Source organism: Gavialis gangeticus, unplaced genomic scaffold (assembly GCF_001723915.1).
Source record: "Gavialis gangeticus isolate Ggan-Ray unplaced genomic scaffold, GavGan_comp1, whole genome shotgun sequence".
Classification (NCBI taxonomy): Eukaryota; Metazoa; Chordata; order Crocodylia; family Gavialidae; genus Gavialis; species Gavialis gangeticus.
The window spans coordinates 6,039,375-6,048,551 of NW_017729033.1; the positions used below are offsets into that span (position 1 = coordinate 6,039,375).

The 9,177-nt window shown below is 45.4% G+C and overlaps 1 protein-coding gene across 4 annotated transcripts in view; it reads left to right on the forward strand.

Annotated features, from left to right (window-relative positions):
• SMOX (spermine oxidase) overlaps positions 1-9,177 on the forward strand; it is an 86,533-nt gene that overhangs the window by 47,248 nt on the left and 30,108 nt on the right. For 3 of the 4 annotated variants that reach the window (XM_019526302.1, XM_019526305.1, XM_019526303.1), the window contains one exon: positions 3,231-3,457. In XM_019526302.1, coding sequence (XP_019381847.1) covers positions 3,231-3,457 — 227 coding nt within the window. Of the gene's footprint in view, positions 1-2,381; positions 2,538-3,230; positions 3,458-9,177 lie in introns of those variants that run through there. The other variant, XM_019526304.1, reaches the window with a different exon arrangement.

Below are 9,177 nucleotides of genomic sequence, written 5' to 3' on the forward strand. Positions count from 1 at the left end.
GTGGGGTGGGGGGAAAGAAACCTTGTCTTGGATTGGGGTATGGCCTGGGGCCAACAGCTGCTGCGGCTCTGGCTCCAGCCCTGGGCCACGGGAGACTGCACAGTGTGGGGTGGGAGGAGCGCAGGGAACATCATGTGGTGCGGGGTGGAGTAGATTGCGTGGTGTGTGGCCTGGGGGAGCGTGCAGGAGGCCACACAATGGCAGCGGAGCTGCTGCAGCTCTGGCTCTGGCCCTGAGCTGGAGGAAGCTGTAGCTGCTGCATAGGGTAAGTGGCTGGGGGAGGAGGTGGGAGGAGAAGGAACGAGTGCCTGGGGGGGCAGGCTTTGGGGGGCAAGTGGCTGTGGGGCAGGTGCCAGGGGGTGCAGGTGGGGGATCAAGGGGCAGGGGACAGACTGCTTGGCTTCCCGTGGATTTGGGTAAATACGATTTTATATATCTATAGTTCACTGTGCTGCTACTTGACATGATGCCCAGAGAATAATTGTGCAGCCTAAACTTTTATGAATGAGTGCAACAGGCGCTTTTTATGGGGACTTTTTTCTATTCAATTACTAATTCAGATGAGATTAGCATTGGGGTTTTTTGTTTTTTTCAAGCCCTGAAGGGCCCTTGAACTAAATTGGGGTTTTACCTGTTAAAGAATGTGATTAACACTTTCTTTTTAGATAATTTATCATGCGACTTACTCCAGGATGACTCTGGCTTATCTTCTTGGAGTAATGTTGGTTAATGAGTTTCTAAATATACAGGTGAGCGAGGCTATTTTTAGTTCCCTGTATTTAATCGCATTCCACATAACTGCTCCTATGGAAAACACTAAGAAGAAATGGCTCTCCTCCTTTGCATGTAATTTGACAACGAAATAAATGCCTCCAAGTGCAGAGAAGTAGGAACTTGTTAGATATTTGTATTTCTTTAAATAAGCAGCTGTTTTATTTAACTAGGAATCAGATTCTGTTTGGAAATCAGTGGGGATACTGCTGAATGATCCTTGTTTAATTAGAGCAGAATGTGACCTAAATATTACTCCTTTTGCTGCTGATGTGGTATGCTGTGGACTGTAGGAAGAGTGCCAGTACCAGGATGCCAGTTAAACCTGAAATATTTATGAGCGTCTACACCATTTACTACTGTGCAGCCCTGATTTTCCACTAGGCTGGGTGCTCAGTGGGTGCACTGCAGTGCAATAAATATTTTCACATTGGGGTCCTGATTCCTGTAAATGCTTAAGGTTATGCACACGTGTAGGTCATTGCATATTCAGGGCCTTGGAGTATAACGTCTGCCAGAACAATCAGCACTGAACTTAAAAATAAATGGTTCTTTACTTAGACCAAATGTCTGGGGCTTTGCTTTGAAATAATGACTCATTCGTACAGCATAGCATTGCTTCTTACAGCACACCCACAGTAAATATTAGCATGCTTTGAATTGCCATGTGATGGGTTTTTTATGTGGTAAGCACAGTTCTTACACGATCAAGCACGCTGTGGCTGATAGGGAAGAACATACCTGTTAATCCAGGTAAGATGTCCATGTAACCTATTGGATGTTGCAGCAGCGCATGGATTTAACAGTGACATAAATTTGACCCAACAGTGCCCATTATTCACTAAAACTAAATTTGGGAGCCATGAACTTCTACAGAATCCAACTACAAAAAGAAACACTCTGAGAAACTGAATATAGATTCCAGTGGAAGTGGTGCTTGTTTTTAACTATTAAACCTCCACCAGTATCATCAGCCTGAACACTGGAGCATCCGCTTAATACAGGAGAACTTGACCTCAGGAGTGGTTAGACATAGCTAGAGGGACTTCTGAATCTGGCCGATCAGTCTGCTTTGTCCAAACAGAAATGCAGTAATGAAAACTGAATTTTTTTTAACCCAATACCACATCTTCTTGAAGAAACTTCTTGTATTCTTCAAAGGCACAAATAATTCAATATGTCCTGGTTCCACTTTTTGGAAATGCCCATGCTTTTATGTATTTCAGAGAGTCTGTGTCCTTTTTTTAAGTAACACGGGTCTGTCATTGCAGGGCAAGGCTTTCCAGCTAGTGAAAATAATCTGGTCGAGTCTGCCATTACATGGTAGTCTCATTTCCACCCCCCGCCCCCGACAGTCCTCTGCTTTAGGGATACAGATTCCTCTTTCCTTTATACTTGAACAATAATCACCTTCTCTCAAAATAAATTCTAAGTTTGAAGGCTTCAAGTGGCCAACTGACCATTTTACTCTCTCTCAATGTAGTTCTTTTCTGATCCGTTCCATGGTGATGTGAGTAGTCTTTGAAGCTCTCTTTGCAGTGCTACAGTGCAGGTTGACATGCCACTCTTTTTTTCTTTCCCTCCATGCTTTACCAGTGTATACCTAGTACCACAGAAATGATCAATACAGCCTCTGATGGTGTCAACTCTAGCAGTGATAGTAGACACCACACAATCTTACTGTTGCACCACTCACCGAGATACCAAAAATATGTACATCACTTTTGAAGATATTAAACACTGGAGATTTCCCAAGCAGCTTTGCAGTAGGTAAATTAATACTGTCTCCATTTCATAGGTGGGCAAACTGAGGTAGTGACATGCACTGAACCAGTGGCTAAGTTAAGACTGAGCCAGTGACCTTGCATTGTGCCTAAACTGTTAGGCCAGTAGTTCTCAACCTTTTTAGACTCAAGGCACCCCTCAGAAAATGCCGGCTTTTAGTTTTCACTCGGGTTTTTGACTACAGACAAGTACTAGAGCAATTCTTTTGTTGCAAGGAACTCGAAAAGAGTGCAGCAGATCAGAATGGTTTTTTGGCACTGGATTCCTATTTGACATCTCTGGGCTTATCTCGTGACTTGTGTGTAGATGTTTTTATACCAGCAGTGCTAATACACCCTTAAAAGAATGTTACAGCACCTCAGGGTGCTATAGCACTGGTTGAGAATAACTGCATTAGGCTATTGATATCGTTCACATTGGATTTTCTTTAGGGAGCTCCCCAGTTGTGATTTGTCCCCTATTTTTGACACTTCCTTCATGGAGACTGAGGGTGAAAGAGCAGTTGTAAAACCTGGTCCTAAGTGAAAGCACTGCTTCTATGATAGTTGGCAGGGGAGGGGCATTGCAGGGCAAATGCGGCTTCTTTGCTGTGCTTACTGGCCTTTATATGTTGGGTGTGCACACATTTTTTTGCTGGATCAGTTTACCATTCTAACTGACTTATTCCGCTTCAGGGCACGCCACTTTTGAACTGGGAGCTACGTGGATCCATGGTTCACATGGAAACCCAGTCTATCATCTAGCAGAAGATAATGGGTTACTTGAAGAAACTACTGATGGTGAGAGAAGTGTTGGCCGCATCAGTCTCTACTCCAAGAATGGGGTGGCTTATCATCTTACCAACAATGGGCAAAGGATCCCGAAAGATGTGGTTGAAGAATTCAGTGATTTATACAACGAGGTTGGTATTTAGCAGCCTTGTCAGATGGTACGTTTGTCTGAAATCTTTAGCTGCCTGATGGTTCTGAAATTTGGAGGACTCAGAGGCAGTAGAAAAACACCAGTGCCTTGAAATATCTTTAAACAGTATATCATCTACTTAATCTAATTACTGTTAACTGGCCTCACTGCTTCTGGATCAGATGGCTGTTAAAAGTAAACAGTCTTTCCACCTTTTTTCATAATCAGTATGATGATCAACTTCCAGCAAGTCTCAGTCATTTGCTGTAGACTGTTGCTACTTAGCTTAGTTGGCAGTAAAGCAAGATTGAGACATAACATTATGATCTGGGGAAAGCCCAACCAGCAGTTGAGGCACTAAACCCTTATAAATGCTCAGTCCAGCCAGAGGTCTGATAGTATGTAAACCCTGCTAGGTACTAATGGTCAAAAAGCAAATAAAATTAGTCTGGAATTAAAGATAGAAGACTGAAAACACTGCAACCAATGACATGAGATGGAAAAGGTATGCTATCAGTTTGAATACTCAGCCTGTCTCAAAGATAAAAGTAACAGAAGATGTCTAGCAAAGGGAAATAAAAATAATTAGCAGTATAGAAGTATTTGGAAAGAAGAAAATAGAAGAGGACAACTTGGTTTTCAGACATGTGCAGAAAATGTGAAGGGTCTAGAAAAGCTAAATTGGGTAAATTTATCTTCTTAGTAAAAGAATAACAAATGTAAAGATTGTTATCTCTCATGCAATGCATAATTAATGATCCCAGTGGTGAGGAGTCATGACAGGATTTCGCATTTATCCGTAGCAAAAATGTTCAGCTACTTTCCTGGGAAATCAGCACTTGTGGTTTAGGACATAAGCCAACTCTTAATTGACTAGGATAGGAGGCAACCTTCCCATACTCATGTTAGAGCTTAATGTTCCAGTATGGGGGTAATTCAGTTTTCTCTGAAGCTTTGCGTGCTGGCCTCTCTTACAGATGTGGTATTGTAACAGGGAAGGCTTTGTGCAGATTCAGAACAGCAAATCCTGGGTTTGTCTCTGTGCATGTGGTAGAATGAAAAGTATGAAATCACTGTGAACTGTTGAAAAATCAAACTGAGAAAATGTGGATGTACAAAACCCCCACACATTCAGTGATGGATACATAGGATAGCGTGCACTGTGCCTGTGGCTTTGGGACTCTTTGCGCTTGCATAATATGTGGAGGAGAGTATGTCTGTTAACATGCAAACTGACTTAGCATGGCACATGACTTTCAGCTTTTATGTGTTTTTGCTATATTTGGTCCTGTTGGCTTTCCTGTGCTGGGTGGTTTGCATGTTCTTGCTTTAATTTCATAATTAAAAGGGGCAGCTGGGTTGGAAGGTGGGGATGCAGCATCAGTTTTGGATCTCTCTCTCTATTTTGGTTGGTGAGATTTTATGTTGGGCTGTCTTGTAGCATCCCTTAAAGCCACTCTGAGCAAACAGTGGCTGTATCAGTGGTGGCACATAGAGCAATCCTGAAAGCAGGGTGTGTGTGACATGCTTGGTGCCTTTCAGATCCCTGAGGTTCTCTTTTAACCCTTGTAACTTCAGTTAGCCTCCTCAGCTGCAGGTTGGACAGACACGTGGCTGATTTAGTTAGAAACCTGGCTGAAGAATCCTGCCTTGCGTAGGGTGCTTGCCTAGGTGAGTTCGTGAGATGCCTTCCAGCCCTCCGTTCCTGTGACCCTATAAATGAGGTCCCATGTACCCTTTGATGCCTTCTGCAGGTAGGAATAGTTTCCTGAGTAGCTCCAAGTCTCTTAGAAGATCTCAAAACATCCCAGATGAAGTCCTGCTCTCATAGTACCTCATTGTGCTCCTTGAGGTTGGACCTTTGTGTGGTGACTTGCCAGGCTTTGTGTTTTTGTGCAGGTCTCTGTAACATGTCTATACTTTCAGATTTTTGTGTGCATCTCCTTGCCATCACTGGAAGCAAAAATATAACTTTCCACAGGCAAGTTTAGGAAGTGTGGTCAGTTCTGAACTTGGTCAGTGTATTTATATGGTGACAGCCCTCTTTGTCATTCTCTGCTGTTACTTCTCACCTCTTCTTCATATGCATCAGGTTCCTGGGTTGTCATTTGCAGAATTGTTTAGCTCTCTCTCTCAAGAGGAAGAACAGAGGACTTCATGGCTGTAACTCATAGATGATACCACAGGACAAATGATAAATGAGGAGGGGGATGAGATGGAAGCTGGAAGACACATTGATTGGTGTGCACCATGCAGGCATTTCTCTCTCTCTCTCTCTTTTTTAACCCGGTGCCCAGCGAAGAGTGCGATGGACACAAAGACCCGTCTGGTTAACTTCTCCTCTCAGCCAAATTGTAACTGGGTTTTAACACAGTTTTGCTTGTCTTGTGAGTGCATTATCTACTTACAGCCTCCAATCAGCTTAGAAAAGCTGAGCTGCTTTATGCCGACGTGATGTTTGTGGCAGCTTGCAGCTGCATTGGCTGGCAGTGGTCTGGGCCTCAGAAATCGGGGCCGTTGAGGGAGTGCTTGGACTGTGTGTGTTGAAATTCGGTAGCATTTCTCATGAATAGGGAGGGGTCAGGGACTTTTTTTCCCCACCTATGACTTTAGTGAAGAGCAGTGGCTTTTACCTCTTTTGCTTGGAAATCCTTATTCCTAGGATTGACTTAATGCCAAATTTGTTGCCCAAGGGCCTTGTCCCTTTCCTGTTTTCTTCTGCTCATCCTTTGTCTTCTGCTATGACTCCTCGTTATATGTTTTTCCTCCCTACTTCTCAGTTTTTTTTCTTTATTTTTAATTTCTGGGTCTCCTCCTCCTTCTGGAGCATCGAGGTAGAGCAGTTCCTGCATCTCACCAGGGCTCCAGAGGCTGCCCTCCAATAGATCATTATCGATCAGTACCCAGTCATATAGGCAGAGCCTGGGCATGATGCGTGTCACATGGCACACTGGCTATATATATCTTAGCCCCATGAGCTAGATGGCCAGTTCAGCTTGGGCAGACCTTTGACTTTTGCCCCTTTTTATGACCCATCCTTTGAGTTTGTTTTCTCTTCTATTTCTTCCTGTCCTTTCTTTTTCCCCTTCTAACCCTCTCTCCTCCCCCAGTTCACTTCCCATCACTGTTACCACCCTTGTCTTGTCTTGTCTTGTCTTCTCTTGCCCACCTCCTCGCTGTCATAGGGAGCCAGCTCTATGTAGGGCATCAAGGGCCGGGAGCCAAGTACAGAGGGACCAGCCGTGCCAGCGGAAAATGGGAGAAGTCTTGAAGCTTCAAGTGTCCCTTGAAGCCTTTTCTGGGAAGCCAGTATTATGCAGTTCCTAGCAGAAGGGGGGCAGGAGATGTGTGAAGAGTGTTGGGAGGGTAACTAGTGTTTTCCATAATTACTCAGCAGCACCAGTATGTCACAACCATTAATATCCAGCTCTTTCGGAGAGGTCGTGTCATCATCAAAACACCTTTGATGGCGGAAAAATCTCCAAGTCAGGGCCTGGCCTGTATACTTCTAATTCATCATGTTTCCCTTGAGGCATGACATCTAAGTGCAGGTGACTAATCCTAGGCAGACAAGTTGTTATTGGGTCTGGGCTGAGTGTTTTCTGAGCTTTCCTGTCTGCTGTTACGAAATTACTCTGAGTTTTGTTTTGTTTTTTTAATTTTAGAGATGAAATACTGTGAATCACAGGGGATTGTTGGGATCATTTACACAACCAGTGTGGTTCTACCCCATGGGCACAGGTGCTGGAGTGTGTTTGGTATTTTTGGTCAAGTTAACTTCCTCAGTAGAAATGCTGGAGCAAGAGAAGGGCCCAGCACTGTTTTCAAAAGGGGGAATACTTTGGGTAAGCAAGGGGGTTTATTCTGCAGGCTTGGTCCCTTAGCTTAAGGACTTGGATCAACCCAGGACTTGCAGGGTGAGTGGGGACAATAAAGGGACTGTGCTCAGGGGATTATTTTTCATAGATCTCTAGCTCCCTTGTGGTTTCCGAGTAAAATTTTTATGTGCTTGCATGTGAGAATCCTTTAAGCCTGTGTTCACTGCTTTACTTCTCTGCTGTCACAGCAGGATGTAACTGGGAAACCACAGACAGATGGATTCTGAGGGGAATGAGACTGAAGTGGCTGGAGAATCTGGAGGGCTGAAGCGCTGAATCCATCCAGGTCTAAGTGGCCAATAGGCGTCAGGCACAAGGGGTGTGTACATACATCCTGAGTCGACTTAGTGACTCAACTAAGTTGACTTAACTGAGTCAACTTAAGTTAAGCCATATTGGAGCGTACACACTAAGACTAAATCAGCCATAGCAGCTTCTACTGCTCTTTGTATACAAGAAGCCAGTCCCCACCGTCGAACCCTCTCTGCCTCTGCTCTCACTCTGTTAAAACTACAAGCATCAAGCCTTGATGCACAGTAGTCCAGGAATAGCTGCTCTGTAGTCGGCATACACCGGAAGGCAGCTGAGTCACAGACCCACTGGTGGCTCCTGTTTTGTAGCTTGCGTGGCAGGTTATAGCTGCCAGGATTGCACAGTCAGTCGTGGTGAGGGGTATTGGTGGGGGACATCTAGAGGCACAGAGTGCACATCTACATGTGAAGTTAATTGAACACAATAAACTCTGGCACATATTGTGCTGGAGTTTATGGCTCCCGGGTGCTGCATTTATATGTGTGCTCAGGACTGCAGTGCACTGAGCCAGGTTGGAGCAGCCTTGGCTGGCAGGGGTTCAAGGGATCAGTCTGTCAGCCTGGGGCTGCTCCGACCTAACTTGGTGTGCTGTAGATGGGCTGGTTGGGGCATGAGGGTGCTCCAACCTGGCTTGGTGTGCTGTGGTGGGGCTGGTTGGGGTACAAGGGTGCTCCGACCTGGCTTGGTGTGCTGTGGAAGGGCTGGTTGGGGCACGAGGGTGCTCCGACCTGGCTCGGTGTGCTGTGGACGGGCTGGTTGGGGCACGAGGGTGCTCCAGTGCGGAGCTCACTGGCAGGCAGCCCTCACACAGAAGCATCCTTGTGCCCCATCCAGTCCCATCAGTGTCTACACGTGAGTTGCTGCTCAATAATGAATGCTGCTGTAGAATAGTACTAACCTACGGTGGAGTTAATTAGTTTACTGCAGCCTAATAGGGCCGCACGTGTAGACACAGAGACTTTACTGCAGAACTAATTTAGGCAGCTCTGCAGTAAATGTCTCGTGTGGATGTGCCCAGAGTTTCTAAATGGCTCCTGGGTGATATTGAATGTCGATGAAGCTGTGCCAGGTGGCAGCACCCTCATTAGCATCAGGCTGATTAATATGTAGGAAGTCTAATAAGCATATCCATGCTGGAGTATCCCATACAGATGGCACTGCTGTTTGGCACAGTAAATTTTCAGTACAGATCTGGCATAAAAGTACTTCCATTTTGTCTTGAGCTACTGGTTTCCTATCCTCTTCTGAACTAGTAGAACTATTGGCACTCCCAGTGGCGGTCGTAGGGTGTACGGTGAGCCTTCTGATTTGAGAAAGCGGACCTCTTTAACCAATTCTTCACCTCCGTTTTCTTGTGCAGGGACCGGGACTTCCCTGCTGTGATAGAAGCCGGACTCGAGGGGATTGCCTTCAGACCTCAGGTTGGGGAGGACCGGGTTAGAGAGCTTCTGGAGGGGCTGGACGCGTTCAAGTCAGCGGGTCCGGATGATCTCCACCCCAGGGTGTTGAGGGAGCTAGCTGGGGTTATTGC